This window comes from Cyprinus carpio, chromosome B16, assembly GCF_018340385.1.
Source record: "Cyprinus carpio isolate SPL01 chromosome B16, ASM1834038v1, whole genome shotgun sequence".
Taxonomy (NCBI): domain Eukaryota; kingdom Metazoa; phylum Chordata; class Actinopteri; order Cypriniformes; family Cyprinidae; genus Cyprinus; species Cyprinus carpio.
Window position 1 is genome coordinate 28,185,820 of NC_056612.1, and position 15,857 is coordinate 28,201,676.

The window sequence follows — 15,857 nt, forward strand, 5'->3', positions numbered from 1 at the left end:
AAAAAACCGCAGTATATATTAGAAGTACATTAAAATATTAAAAATATTTGTATTTACATGGAAGCTTATCGCCAATGAAGTAAAGTAAAAACCAAAGCTAGCAATATTAAAATAAACCTAGTACCGTTAATGTAGTACAAACACAGTAACAGTATTATATAAAGCTTAATTCCAAATTATTTAAATATATTGTCTTGAAGCATCTGCAGTTAAGTATTCAACAACGCAATGAGTATAAGCATTACAGACATAGTTAAATTTAATATATCAACTTTGAAATCGTAAACATAACTCTGAAGATATTTCAGTATTTTATTTCCATGAAGGGGCATTGTCGAAGAATGAACTGAACCTCCAATTATCTTATCTAATTATAAATATAAAAGAAACAATATAATGGTAAGTTTATTAAAATATTGTAAGTATTTTATTTTTCATGAAGCAGGGCATATTTAAGTAATCAAAAACACCAGCCTGCTAGAACAATAAAATATTAAACTATTAACCGGCTGATTGAGTATAAATATAATAACAGTATATATTATTTAAAAAAATATTATAATGTTATTCTCCATGAACACAATGCAAAAGAAGTACTCAGGGGTAAACCACGCTAGTAGCATCATCCAACGAAAGCATCTAATAAAAACGTAGGCGAAAATCTCTGCAATCGCTACTTTAGCAAAGCAAACCTGGCTTCAGTTCGTAGTTCGTTCTTGTGTGGTTGTTTTGATTTGACAGTCACACATTCAGTGTCTTGTTTTCTCTTGTGATTATTTTTATTGATCGCTCGGCATGTGACATGAGACCAGAGAGAATTGATCTGGATAGCGCGGGCGTAAAGTGCCGGGCAGCAGCATACAGAGGTATTGATTGAGATATTCAGCCTCCACAAAAGCAATGTAAAGTGAAGTACACCCGCCTGGAGATGTTCGATTCGGCTCCAGGACATCACACAAGCGCTCTCGCTGGATCGGTCGAGACAAGGTTAGAGCAGCACAAACATGGGAAAACTGGACCCAGGTAGAGCAGCACAATGCGCCGACACTAGAATCAAACACACTCAACACTCACTCGTCTCTTTCTTCTCTTCACGCATTCGCAGATGGGCTTTGCTGGACACACCAGACACTGCAGTAAGTCAAGATTAAAATTTTAGCGACCTCTCTGACTCCGTCTGACCTCTAAACCTCTTTGGGTTACTAGTGCTAACTTACAAAACCCTTACCTTACAAAGATTCTATATAGAATGAATGAGAGATGGCTAGTAACAGTGATATATAGATAATATGTATGTAATATTACTGCTATTGTTTTAATATTAGCTTATAATTAACACACTATAACATTACGAGCGATTGTAATATCCTAGGATTGTATTCTTATTTATGGCTGTATACTTACATATCTATTAACATAATAATAAATCAAAGAAAAAAAAAAAAAAAATAAAAAAAAAAAAAAAAAATATGGATAATAAATAGTGTCACAGATATAACTATGTAAAATAATATTGAATTGAAAATAAAATGGCATGCACTATGTTTGTTATTTTGCTAACATTAAAACTCATTAAAATAATGATACAACAGGGCATTTTATGTCAGCTGATTATAAGTGGGTATAGAAAAGAATATACATTATAGCATTATGATATAATATGAAAAACTATAATATAACATGATAAATATAACATAAAAAATACAAAATAAATATAAAATTATAGATTCCTCAAATAGGCAAGATAGTGTGTGTATACTCATTAATTAAAATAAAATATCATTAAAAATAACATTTATTAATCGCAGCTTACACTTATTTACTGTCAAAAATGAATTTAAAATAAAATGACATGACAAAGGCACTTATGCATAGCAGCGTTTTGTGGCTTTTTTATATAAGAAAATAAGAAAACAAGTGTCAAAATTGTTACATTAAATCGTGATAAAATCATAGCGCTATTATATTTAAACATGAGTCTATGATATAGTATAATTATTGTATTTACAAATATATGTTATTGTGTTATATCTTTTAGCTATATATATATATAGATAAGTATATATGAGGGGGGGTAGTCATATATTGTATATATATACCGATGATAGATAATATATATCTATATACATTATTTATATTTTCTGGACTAATTGACAAAAGAATTGAAATATACATAAGGAAAAGAATCACACAAAACACGTTCATGCACCTTTTGCACGTTTTTAAATTAATTTAGAGCAGGTAGAATTAGATATATTTTGTACTAAATATCTAATCGCGAACACAATAAATCATACATCAAAGCACATTTATTATATCAAATAAATTATTATGACGGATATATATATAATTGGGTGGGAGCTTTAGGTGTGTCTCTAAATGAACCATTATTTATTTTTCTTTGAGATTTATGGAAAGGTACAAAGCATGAGAAAAAAAAAAAAAAAAAACACAATAATGAACGTCTGTATGGCTGGTGTTCAGGCTGACAGGTTTCGTAATCTGATGGACAGGCTTGTTCTCGTATATAATCTTGTATTTTCTTACTCATGTCACGCCTGGAGGCAAGCTTGTGTCTTGCTGAGAAAACTGAGCGTGAATTTCGTCGCCTTGCGCATTCACGCGTGCTGTCTGACTTACTCGATTTTGCGATCTGCGTGGCCATCGTTTCATGTAGCACGACACACGCTTAGACGGCATAATAGACGCGTGAGGCCGGCATTCTACAGACGTAGACACGCAACTCTAGACGAGTCACAAAGGTACATCCCCCCCTGATGTGGTGGAAACAGTGAATGCGAGAAGAAGGCTGCGCTCGCATTCTGCTTACACGTAGCTGTGACTCATGGTCAGCTCACGCATCACAGAAATGTAGACCAGTAGAGCCCCACAGGGGCATGAGAGTAACAGATTAGCTGGAGGAATCTATATACTTTCTATTAGAACGAAATTAGAAATGCAACAGTAGTTAGGTACCGGCCGCACTGTTATCAGGTTACATGTTCAGTTGTGTGCATTGTCGCGAGCGCTCCGCTATGACGAGAGCGCAGAAAAAAATAACGAACCAAAATAACAGCTTGTGGCGCGTCGATAGATAGCACCTCTAGGCCGATCCAAGAATGTCCTAGCAGAAGAGTTTGTTGCTATATCGAGTGGTCACCGTCTGAGGTGTCTGTCCGAGAGAAGGCTGATAGCGATTAGCATCCGGTGTCCCTCGAGCTAATGGAGGGCTCGTCGGGCAGTGACAATGGGTGTCCGTGAAAAAAAAAAAAAAAAAAAAAAAAAGAACAAAGAGTTCCCTAGATGGGACTGAGTGCCAATACAGCTGTATATAAAAACTAGTAGCACTATCCGTGCTCCACGAAGTTAATCGCCAGTCCCACGGCAATGCGCGATTCGCATGCATCGTTGTGAAATCTCGGAGACAGACAGATAGTATGAAGACATAGGATCCAGCTTTAACTTCAAATTAATGATGATCAACACGAGTGTACACCAGCCACGGTTTTTTTGTTGCTACCGTGGTACTTGTGTCTTCAGCTTGTTCTTTATTGTAAGTGGTGGAGTGTTAGTCGCTAGTCATTAAGTCCGGCTCTGATGGGACTCCTGCTATTGATGCCCATGTCTTGGTTCAGTGCGTCTCCGGCGAGTACTTCAGCAAATCGCTAAAGTCTCGGCTAATACGGCGTGTGAGTCAAGGGAACTGTGGAATAAATACTGCGTTTCCGATGGTGATGTATGAGGTGGCTGTATGATCAGAGCAATATTCTGTCTCGAGAACAACTACTTGAAAATGGCTAATCTGAGTGGCTAAAAAATCGAAATTATTGAGAAATCGTTTTGTATATATTTAAAAAGGAAATGTACGTAAACGTTAAATAATCTTCATGGAACATGATGTTTTACTTAATATACTAATGATTTTAGAGGCATAAAAGAACAATATCAATAAGTTCTGACCCATACAATGGTTATTTTTAGAGAGCTATTGCTTACAACCTAAGATACCCAGTGCACTTAAGACTAGCTTTTGTGCGTAAAGTCTTGGCATTTGTTCTACATATCTCTTTATTACGAGCAGCTGTATATAGAGTACAATAACTGCACAAATCTGTAGCATAAATCTACTGTTCGCTAGATTTCATACATCATAAGTATTATTATATTCTTTAAGTCATTCACCTATTTAAATGTTTTTTCTGTTCTCACGTGTCCCATCATCTGTATGTAAGCATGGCATGTTATGTACATAGGAGTGCACTCTTAAAATACGCCACAAACAAATTCCTTGTGTTTGGGTCGCGCACACTTAGTGAATAAAGGCTCATTCATGATTTCTGCAAATTGTTTGGCTGCGCTCTCTGCTAAAATAGGCAGTGGGCTATAATCCATAATAACCACTCTGGCCGTCCAGTGGAAAAAGTGCATACTGCTGATTGTCTCTTTCACCATCAAAATTCAGCACATTATTTGTTAAAAAAGCTCTATTAAACACTGCTTGATCTGTGCAGATTTCTCTCGCATGAGTCATTACACGCAGAACCACCTTCTGTTTCAGCTGAGGGGAAGTGTTATTTGTGGGTTAATAGGAGGACTTTAGTTAAAAAATTCTAATGGCCTTGGATTTGTTCTCATCTTTTGTCATTTCCAGATATGTTGAACCTGCTGGACTGGAGTGGGTGGGCTTAGCTTGTGGATTTATGTTGATGTTTTTATATGCTCCAGGCTGTTTGGACTCTCATATCTGACGGCACCGCGATATCACTCAGAGCATCCATTGATGAGATCACTGATGCAGTGTCTTACCAATTTCTAAAACTTTATGAAGAAAGCAAACTGCAAAAAAAAAAAAAAATCTACATCTACCGCGTGGCCTGAGAGTGAGGACATTTCCAGGCTAATTTTTCATTTTTGGGTGACGCATTGCTTATTGTGCGGCTGTAGAAGGCTATGTCCTCACATTAGTGTCCGAAAGCTTGAAGACTGAGCTGATGTGTGGTTCTGTTTCGCTCCTGAGTTTATCTTGTGCTACGTACATGAATAAAGTGCAAATGAAACCATTTCTACTCTTCTTTTATTTTTCTCTTTAATTTTTAAGCTAAATTTGAGCATCAGAGGTAATGCAAACGATGTGCAGCGAACTTTGTCAACAAAAAGAATATAAAATAGTCCGTGAACACACTTTCCAGCTGCATTAGAGTATGGGTTCAGTGATCGATTTTTATGCTTGTAGGCATGGTATGGCATGGGTGTTTTGAAATATCTGCTGATATTTCATAACTAGAGAGATTGCGGCCCGTTTCAAATATCATTATGCACACCCGAAGGGGAGTCGGTTTGAACAGATATGAAAGTAAAACTCCACAGTCCACAGTCAGTGCTATGCACACACAAACTACCCTCATATCCATTATATTGTTTAAACTAGGATAGGTATTTCAACGGGATTCTTTATGAATAAACATACCATAGCGAGAAAAAGTGATAATTAGACAACTTGAGTCTTATCAAACTGATGCAAACACAAAGCTGCCATATTTCATTGTTTCCCTGTGTTCGCATTTTCTGTAGGCCCCGCATCCTGTCACTCCTAGTAATTTGGAATAGCTAAACTCTGCATGGGCAACATGAATAATATCGATCGTGCAAACTGTGTCTGCATGGCATTATTTGTAACTCGATATTGTCATGTTTGTTTTTGTTGATACAGCAGTGTGCATCTCTCCTATTTTAAAACTTGAAGTTTTGAAGCATTCTTTGAGCAATGTTCTACGATTAAAAATTATTTAATGCATTATATATATATATATATATTAATATAGTTTTATTTAGTGGCAGTTCATATTCCTTTTTTAGAGCGTGTCTGGAAACGTATACATGCTCACAAACCGCCTTCATCAGTGTGTTCATTTATGAATATCATGAAATAGTTTTGTAAATCTGATTATGCATTCAGGTATGTTGGGGGGGGTTATTTTAAAAAAAAAAAAAACAAAAAATTATGCTACTTAAGTATTGGCTTATCAGCGAACATTGAACATGTTCTAATCACTAAAAACCGTAATCCGCGATCCAGACAGATATCACTCTTAAAAAGAATGATGGAATAAATCAGTGCAAATTTCTATACCAGTCAGTTTATATTTAACTGTTTTGGGAAAAACGACTATTCTGCTTCAAGGCAGATGCATTTATTTGATGAAACTTCCGACAATGTTAAAAAAAATTCTATTATTTTTTGTCATTTAAGATGTACTGTATTTCTGATGAGAATTATCGTAAAACTGTAATTTTTCTTCTGGATGCGCAGCCTGTATTTTCAAGGGCATCACTCTACTCAGTCTTCAGTGTCACAACATGATCGTTCTAGCAAATCATTCTAATATGTTGCTGATTTGCTGCTTCAAGTATGTTCATTTCCAATGTTTAAAACAAGTATTTTCCAATATTTTTTGTGAAAATAAAAAGTGCATTTTATTTTTGAAAGCCTCTCTGATGAATAGAAAGTTCAACAGAGCAGCATTTATTTAAAACAGAAATCTTTTGTAACATTATAAATGCCTTTACTGTCACACTTCCAACTGATCATTTTATGCATCCTTGCGGAATATGAAAAATGCAATAAAATAAAGGTCCTGAACTTCACAGAACCTCAGCAGATTTCTAATTCTATTTAAGATTTAATGATGAAGGGATGAAATGTCAAATGCTCTTTTTGTAAAAGAATCAGCTTTCTGCAACATTCAGAGAGGGCACGACCCCACAGAATGATAGGTTAGTGAACGCTGGGTTGTTCAAACCGCAGGACAAACTGCCAGAACGTGAATGATTAAACTCATACTGAGTATAAGTACTGGTCTGGGATGAACGTCTCCTCAGACATTGTGTTGAGTCTCTTGCCAGCGGTCAGATCAGCAGCAGACATGGCCTTCAGGAACGTGGTCAGGTTTTACGTGCAGGAGAACTACGAGGGTTTTCTCTGAGAGGTCCATCTGTGAGTTTCTGTGAAATGATCACGAGGTTGTATTTCCCCAAAGCATTGTATATTTTTTCATGCGATGCACTTCTTTTGGGAACTAAACTGTGAGACATCTGGAGTCATTTCATTTGATTTCCCTGCAATGATTGTAGTGAATCGCTCACTCATTATCTTTGTGCTTCTGTTGTCCTTTCAGTCTCTGCCAGAAGATGTCATTAAAATGGCCAAGGATGTTAAACCAGTGACTGAAACCCAAAAAAACGGCAACGACTTCACCATCACATCCAAAAACCCCGGAAAAACCGTCACAAACTCCCTCACGACATCTCGCAAGGAAGCTGAAATCACCACCATGTACCGGCAAAGAAGCTCAAGGTAGAGTATGTTTGCATCTTTTTAGCGATGGTGAACTGTACAAAAGAGGTTGATATCAGGTAGTACAGAAGCTCAGTTCCACAAGAGATTAATCTTAACTTTCTTAATGTAAAAAAAAAAAAAATAACAATAATAAATATATATATATATATATATATATATGTGTGTGTATATATATATTGATATATATATATATGATCACTGACTTATAATTTTATATGATAAATTCTTTATAATATTTAGTAATATTGCATGCAAATAAAATCATGAATAATCTGTGAATATATGAATATGAATAATTATGACTAAATTACATGCAAAATATATTATGAATAATATTTAGTGCCGGACGATGCTTATATTCGGTTGTGTTTCAGTGCATTGTCAAGCTGGAGGGAGGGAAGCTGGTCTGTCAGACTGATCGATTCTCTCACATCCAGGAGATCAAGGGAGGAGAGATGGTGGAGGTTTGTTCTGATGATCTGCACGTGTTGCTCATCAGTGCTCAGAACTGTCTAGGTCTGTGTTAAATATGAATATTTGCCATTGTCTCTTTCCAGACCCTGACGGTAGGAGGAACCACTATGATCAGGAGGAGCAAGAAGATGTGAAGAGTTTGACCACCGCTGGCTATTTAAATAAAGCTCTGATTTATCATACTAGTGGTGATTTGGTACATTGCATTATTGGTTAAAACAAACTAACAAATTATAACTAAACAAACATCTCCATAAAATATGCTGCAATATGAACAGAAATGTAAACGGTGACATACAGAAGACATAGGCAGAAACTAAATAACCATTAGGCCCAGCATGTACTGTAGTTAATAAATGAACATATAAAACACACACAACCTGCCCCAATCTGACAAGTTAAATATTTTTGTCATGAGAAATCGGTCCAGCCTTTCTGGAAGAACGAAAAGTTTTCAAATTGTAAGTTTAAAAAATGTCAAATGATAAAATAAGAGAAATTTCAGATTATAAAAAAAAAAAAATCAGGGATGAATCATTAATAATAAGATGAGTAACATGAATTTAAAACTGATGATTTATAGATCATAGCCTTTATGTCGCTCTCCATGAATAAATATTTATTTGTTTTAAAGATATTCATTAAGATAAACAAAAAAAATAAATAAATAAAATCAAAAGATATTAATATAAAGAAATAAACTTAAAAAACAGATATTAACACATTCTACAACAGCTTTTTAATTTCTCATTAAACTCATTAATGTATATAAATAAAACTCAACTACTCAATACATTAAATTAAAAAACAAAACAACATAACTAGGCCATATAAAACATAAACCATAAAAAACAAAAAACCAAACAAAATGTAAACACACACATTTTTATTTTTTTTATAATTTTTATAAATACCAAAATATGTCATTTTTATATTCCGCGATAAATATAAGCATATATAAAATAAAAAAAGGTAAAAACAATTACGCAAACAAAAATCTTTGTCTCGGCTGGGCGGTGACGTCATGTCGCGCATGCGCGTGGCAGTGCGTGACCCGCGCGCTGTGTACGTGAGCACGGTTATCAGGACTGCGGCCTGCGCGCGTTGCGTGTTTCTCTGAGCGTCTGTGGAGCTAAAGATTGCTGTTTTTTAATCATGGCGAGATACATGCGACCTCCGAACACGTCTCTGTTCATCAGAAACATCTCCGATGACAGCAGGTCAGTGCGTTTAGCGAGTACTAGTCAGTGCAGCGCTCTGCGTCGGCCGCGCTCGCGTCGCGTCGCTAAAATCTCACTAACTATCAGAAATCTGTCGCGTGCATTATTATACATCATAATTCGACGCGCATCTAAAGCTGCATTCATAAACCAGCATACTAGTGAGCGCGATTGAACTATTCTGCATCAGGGTAGCATACTAGCTACTAGCGTTAAAATGGATTAAATACTAAATAAACACATAATTGATATGTTTATCTCATATGTAGAATGTTTTTAGTCTAATATCTGCAGCAGGATTGGGTTTCTTCCTGTTTTGGCTGGTGTTAGGTTCATGCATATTAATGAGGAACACTGCATACATAATGAGAGACGTTCAGAGTCACGATATTTTCACAGATTACTGTATCTTTATCCCAGAGTTAGTCTGAAATCCTCAAACTAATCGATTCTTGTTGAAGCTACTGAAGATTTGAAACGTTGGTGTTTTCATTCTAAATAACAATTTACATTCATAATGTCTGCTCAAACTTTGTGCATGTATATGTTTCCCAAAATATCTCTAATAAGATCTACCACTTATACAGTGTAACAAAAATACCAGAAATTATGTTCGGAGGAAAGTAAACCGTTAAAAAACTTATATTAATCCTTTTTATACACACACACACACACACACACACACACACACACACACACACATTTTACAATTGAAAATATTTTTTTCTAACAATCAAATTAATTTAAAAATTGTTTATTAATCCTTTTTGTGTTTTAGTTGTTTTTAGTGTTTTTGTAATTTATTATCGTTATTTTTAAAAATGTTAAAATATCACGGTTTTATTTATAATACAATTATATTTAGGTTTAATTAATTTTGAATGTATTTAATTATTTTAGATTACATTAATTTAGAAATGTAATTTTTTTTGGATTTTTAAAATGTATTTATTATTTATTTATTTATTTTTCCAGATTTAGTTTGATTTATCTTCGGTTAGTAATTTTAGTGCTTCTAGTGTTTATTGATATTTTATCATTTATTTTTATAATTTAATTTGTTCTTTATCACTTGTTTATCAAGCCTTTATTTTTATATTTTAGTTTTAGTTATTTTTAGTGCGTTTATTATGGTTTTGTCATGAATACTTTTTAAAATATTAATATTTTTGTTTTATTTATTTTTATGCTTTTGATTTTGTTTTTAATTTGTAATTTATTTTAATTTCAGCTTTGGTTTTAATCATTTCCAATTAATTATATATTATATTATATTGCATCTAGTGTTTCTTCATGTATTATAACTTTTTTTTAAGATATAAGATCAAATAATATATATATATATATATATATATATCTATATATTATTTTTATTAATGTTTTTTTGTTATTATTATTTTAAAATCTTACTATTTAAGTTTATTTATTTATTTTTATTTCAATGTTAGCTTTTATTTATTTCCAGTTACTAATTTAATGCTTCAACTTGATGAGAATTGTGAATGTTTCCTAAATCAGAAGGATTGGTGAGTCTCTTCAAGATTATGGGTAGATTAATTCTTCATGAATTTGTGAATCGAGCATGATTTTTTTTTTTTCTCACACTGCCTTGTGGCTTCAACAGAAGCAAATATGAGAGCTTACATCATGTGATTTTCCTCAAGACCCTCTGGGAAAGCTCTCAGAGAGACAAATGAATGTCCTGTGATTTCATGGTACTAGGCCAGAGGATTTGCGTCGTGAGTTTGGTCGTTACGGACCTATAGTAGATGTCTACGTTCCTGTTGACTTCTATTCTCGCCGACCAAGAGGATTTGCATACGTACAATATCCTTTGTAGACAAATGTGTAAAAGAAAGAACATATTGTGAACTTTTAAAGGGATGTTTCATCCAAAAAAATCAGACTTTTCCTTTTGTGGAAGCCGAAAAGAGAGATTGAGCAGGATGTCCAAGCTGCTCTTTTCCATACAATGGAAGTGAATGGGGACTGGGGCTTATTCGCTTTATTCCCTTATTTTTCCTCCAGAAGACTCAGAAGATGGCACACAAGTCACACAGACTTATTTCTATGGCGACTCCGCTCCAGTCCCCATTCACTTCCGATTTTAATCTTACAGTGAAACAAATTCTCATGTTTCGACCGTAAACTCTCCCTATTTTTTCCTCTCACAACCCCAAAGTTTGTCTCCTAACCTTATATCTCCTCTGTTGTTGTCTCAGAAAATGTAAAGACATACAGTTCTGGAGACCTTCCCTACAAAGAGTATTTAAAAGAGCCGCTGTAGAGTAGATTCAAGACAAAGACAATAAAGAGAGAGTTACAGCTGCAAGATTCAAAGGGGACCAAAATTGGAGTCAAGGCCTCGTTCTGACCAAAGAAAGAGGAAAAGACTAAAGGTTATTGGGCACAGACATCCCCAAGTCCTTCTCGGAGGCGGTTAAAGACAATAAAGGTCAAGCTGAAGGTCAAAGGTCAAGCATGTTAAAGGTAACCCGTTTTAATGCTGTATCCTACCATCACAGAGCACATGATTTCTGTTCGTAATCAAAGGCAGTTTTACAGTCCATCATTTCAGTCCAAACGTTTCTGGGGTTTCTGGAACTACAGGAACTTTTCGGTTAGGTTAACTTCTTTATTTCAAGTGATTATTCATTTAATAGTCCATTAGTACATCTTCAGTGTAGATTAAATATTTGACTTATGTAGTTATTGTTGCTTTTGATTTATACAGTTATAAATATAAAATTTGTAATTTATTTATCAATTGATATAAATAATTGTTCATCTAATTTGTTTGTTATATATAAATATAGTAATATATAATATATATATATATATATATCTAATAATATATATATATATATATATATACATACAGGTCAAAAGTTTGGAAACAGTACTATGTTTAATGTTTGTTGGGGGAAAGAAGTCTCCTTCTTGCTCATCAAGCTGCATTTATTTGATCAGAAATACAGAAAAAACAGTCATTTGTGAAAGGATTATTACAAACTTAAATACTAGTTCATTTCTATTTGAATCAACACCTTTAAAAAATAATTTATTCCCTGTGATGCAAAAGCTAGAATTTTCAGCAATCATTACTACTCCAGCCTTCAGTGTCCACATGTAACATCCAGTCTATCACATGATCATATTTAGACATCATTCTAATATTCTGATTTATTATGAGTGTTTGGAACACAGTTTCTGCTGTCTAAATATGATTTGATGAATAAAGGGGCAAAAGAACTGCAGTTATTCAAAAAAAAAAAAAATGCTCTAATAATATATATTCTAATAATATATTTTTCTTTACTATCATCTACTTTATCAATTTAACACCAGGAAGATCCTGTGCTGCATAAAGTATTGATTTATATTTACCAAAAAGAAAGAAAGAAAACATTACTGACCCCAAATACTGAGCAGTAGTGTATCTTGTTATTACAAAATATTTATATTTTAAAACATAGCTTCTTTTTATTATTCATCAAGTAGCCCTAAAAAAGTAATCACATGTTTCTGAAAAAATTAAGCAGCAAACTGTTTCCAACTTTGCAAAATAATGAATCATCATATTAGAAATGAGTTTCTAAAGGATCATGTGATCATGATCCTAAAAAATTCAGCTTTTGCATCACAGAAATAAATGATAATTTAAAGTATAATAAATGTAAAAACAGATATTTAAAATTGTAATAAATTATCAACAATATTACATTTTTTTTTCTGTATTTGTTGATCAAATAAATGCAGGCTTGATGAGGCGAAAGAGAACTTCTTTCAAAAACATTAAAAATAGTAATGTTTCCCAAACTTTTGGACTGTACATATACTCATAGTAATAGATATATATATATATATCTAGCTAGCTATAAGATATCTATAATAATATATAGATATAGTTATAATATATATATTAAATTAGGGCTGCAAAATGATTAATAATATAGTTGTGCTTCTGTCGTTTTTATTATTCTTTATACAATTTTTTTTTTTTTTTATAAAAATTAGGGCCAAAAAATGATTAATTTACATACTATGTGTGTACTGTGTATATTATGTATATATAAATAAAAAACACACACAAATAAAGAAAAAAGAAAAAAAATTTATAAAGATAAAAAAAAAATAAATATATAAACAAAAAAAATAAGAAAATATAACAAACACAATATATATAATACAAAAAAAAATATATTATAAAAAAAATACACTTAACACACAAATAATTTTTAATTTTGATAATAAATATATCACTAGTTAGTAGTTTTAGTTTATTAATATTTTTGTATTTTGTTAGTAATTTTGTCATTTTTATTTTTTATTTTAGTTATTACATTCAGTGCTTCTAGTATTAATATTTTATCAATTAGTAAATAATTCTCTAATTTAAGCTTTTAAAAATATTTATTTTTATAAAAAAAATGTTTAATGTCAATTTTGGCTTTTAATTATTTCTAGTTATTGTTTTAATATTTTTATAAAAATGTTTAATTTAAATTTAAGAAATTTAATTATTCCTACTTAATTGTTTTAATATTTTTATTAAATTAAAAAAATTTATATTTATATTATATACATTATTTTTTAAATTTATATTTCATTTTATTTATTTATTTTTTATTTATTTTAATGTTTGTAATGTTTATTAATATTTTATACATTCTTTTTTATATTTTATAAAATGTTACATTTTTGTTATAATTTGTTTATTAAGCTTTTAAATTTATATAAAACACACAAAATAAATAATAGTAATGAATAAAATTAATTAATACACAAATAATATTTGTGTAAAAAAAACAAATAATATTTGCATAATAATATCAAAAATTACACAATAATCATAAAATTAAAAAAAACACAATATAGAATATTATTTTAATTTTTATCTTGATTTGTTCACACAAAAGTGCCTGAAGTTGAAGAAACACCCTTAAAAACATTTAGGAAATTTTATGAATCTCTTTCAAAGAAACTACATCAACCACATCAACCACCTTCCCCTTTATCACAATTAATCAAAATTAAATTCATATTGCTTCATGATCTGTAATGTTTTTGGTGAATATTGAGATGGTGAGTTCAGTTTCTGTCATATGGATGTGCATCGGTGTGTGTCAGACCTGTAAAAATGCAAAGCCTTAACCGCATCAGCATGTTCGAGGACGTTCGTGACGTTCAGACGTTTCGTGACGCGGAAGGGGGGGGGGGGGACAGGAAGAGTATGACGCCGGTTCTCTGCATGCCAAAAATTAATACAAAGTTTTTGAACTGCAAAAATGTGAATTAAAAATAATAAATCCATTTAAACATCAATACAAAAATTAATACAAAGTTTTTGAACTGCAAAAATGTGAATTCTAGAGTATAAATGCATTTAAATATTTATATTTAAATACAGAAATCTTTAATAATATTTAAAGAAAGAATAAAATATTACTGAATTGCATGCATTTGTCTTTTTGTCATGTGCAGCTCCTGGTCAGATGAAATCCAAAGAGAAGCGCTCTCCTCGCAGCGACTCGCGGTATGACGACTACGAGCGCGACGGCCGGCGCAGACGCTCACGCAGCCGCAGTTACGGCAGAAGCAGATCTCGCAGTCCTTCATACGAGCGCCGCGCGCGCAGATCAGGAAGCCCCAGAGAGTGAGCACTAACTCATACTGATCTAGGCCCGTATTCACAAAACATCTTAAAGCTAAAAGTAGCTCATACCTCGCCGATTTAGGAGAAAATCTTCAAAAATAAATCGACCCATCATTCCAACATCTATAAATTTTGCGTGTCTTACTATCAACCATGATTATTCCACTCTGTTAATTGTGTACGATCACCATGATTTATTAGCCACTCTGTTTAATTAAAGGCTGTTTAAATGGCATCTGATCACTATTGATTTTTGTGTGGACAGACGCACATGTAAGAGGCTGACATTTAGCTGAACATATACTTGTTTAATTAATGAATCTTAGCCTGCGTTTTAAAATCTGTATTTGAATGTTGCAATTAACATTTTTATTTTTAAACCTTTATTTGAAAATGGCAACATAAAGTCGTGCTCTACAATATTTCTATGACTGTCTCTCTAACAGACAATATCAGCCAATCACTGAGTGCATAGTTAGTAAGCATGATGACATCACAGCAACGAGGTCAGCCCCGCCAACTCACACCCAAAAAAATACACCTCTATTTACAACACTACAATTAATTTAAATTTTTTGCCCAGATCAACTTCTTAACTAGGGCTCGACTTTTACCTGCTATGCTAGGGAGAAACACTTTACAGTAAGTCAGTCTAACATACAGACATTTTTTTTTTTTTTTTTGCCCAGATTTCAAATCAGTCTAACATATTGAGAGTGAAAAACTTAACAATAATCAAATTCGAATTGTTCAGTATAAAATCAATTCATTAACAGTTGCATTAACTGATAATGAGCAAAAAATAAAAACATAATTGAACTAATTATAAAAAAAATAAAAACAAAAATAAACATAATTTAAACATAAAAAATAATATTATAATATGTATTATAATATATAAAATAATTATTATAATAATTTAAAAAGTCACTGTTAATTTATATTTTGCTTCCCATTTGCATTTTTTCTAACATATCCATAAACCACCCTCCTTAAGTTAAATAGGCATTTTTTATTTATACTTTTTTTCACTTTTGAATTTTTAATTTTACAATTCATTTAATTTTTTTTTCCAACTTATTTTTTAACTTAATTTTGAACTTGTTTTTTAACTGCACAAACTAAAATATATATAATAGGAATGCACGAT

At 32.3% G+C, this 15,857-nt stretch overlaps 2 protein-coding genes across 2 annotated transcripts in view; both read left to right on the plus strand.

Annotated features, from left to right (window-relative positions):
* LOC109051680 (fatty acid-binding protein 10-A, liver basic) overlaps positions 1-8,013 on the plus strand; it is a 677,383-nt gene extending 669,370 nt beyond the window's left edge. Inside the window, exons 3-4 of the mRNA XM_042741791.1 lie at positions 7,732-7,821; positions 7,915-8,013. Coding sequence (XP_042597725.1) covers positions 7,732-7,821; positions 7,915-7,965 — 141 coding nt within the window. The 3' untranslated portion in view covers positions 7,966-8,013. The remainder of the gene's footprint in view (positions 1-7,731; positions 7,822-7,914) is intronic.
* Positions 8,014-8,860: 847 nt separating this feature from the next.
* Positions 8,861-14,793, plus strand: srsf10a (serine and arginine rich splicing factor 10a). The gene is made up of 4 exons (XM_042740294.1): positions 8,861-9,051; positions 10,774-10,878; positions 14,218-14,282; positions 14,536-14,793. The coding sequence occupies exons 1-4, from the start codon at positions 8,987-8,989 to the stop codon at positions 14,709-14,711; spliced, it is 411 nt and encodes a 136-aa protein (XP_042596228.1). The 5' UTR covers positions 8,861-8,986; the 3' UTR covers positions 14,712-14,793.
* The last annotated feature ends 1,064 nt before the right edge of the window (positions 14,794-15,857 follow it).

Coding starts and splice junctions, on each gene's coding strand:
- srsf10a (XM_042740294.1), top strand. CDS start 8,987: ATGGCGAGATACATGCGACCTCCGAACACGTCTCTGTTCATCAGAAAC. Junction 9,052..10,773: donor AACATCTCCGATGACAGCAG/GTCAGTGCGTTT, acceptor TCATGGTACTAG/GCCAGAGGATTTGCGTCGTG. Junction 10,879..14,217: donor AGAGGATTTGCATACGTACA/ATATCCTTTGTA, acceptor CCGCATCAGCAT/GTTCGAGGACGTTCGTGACG.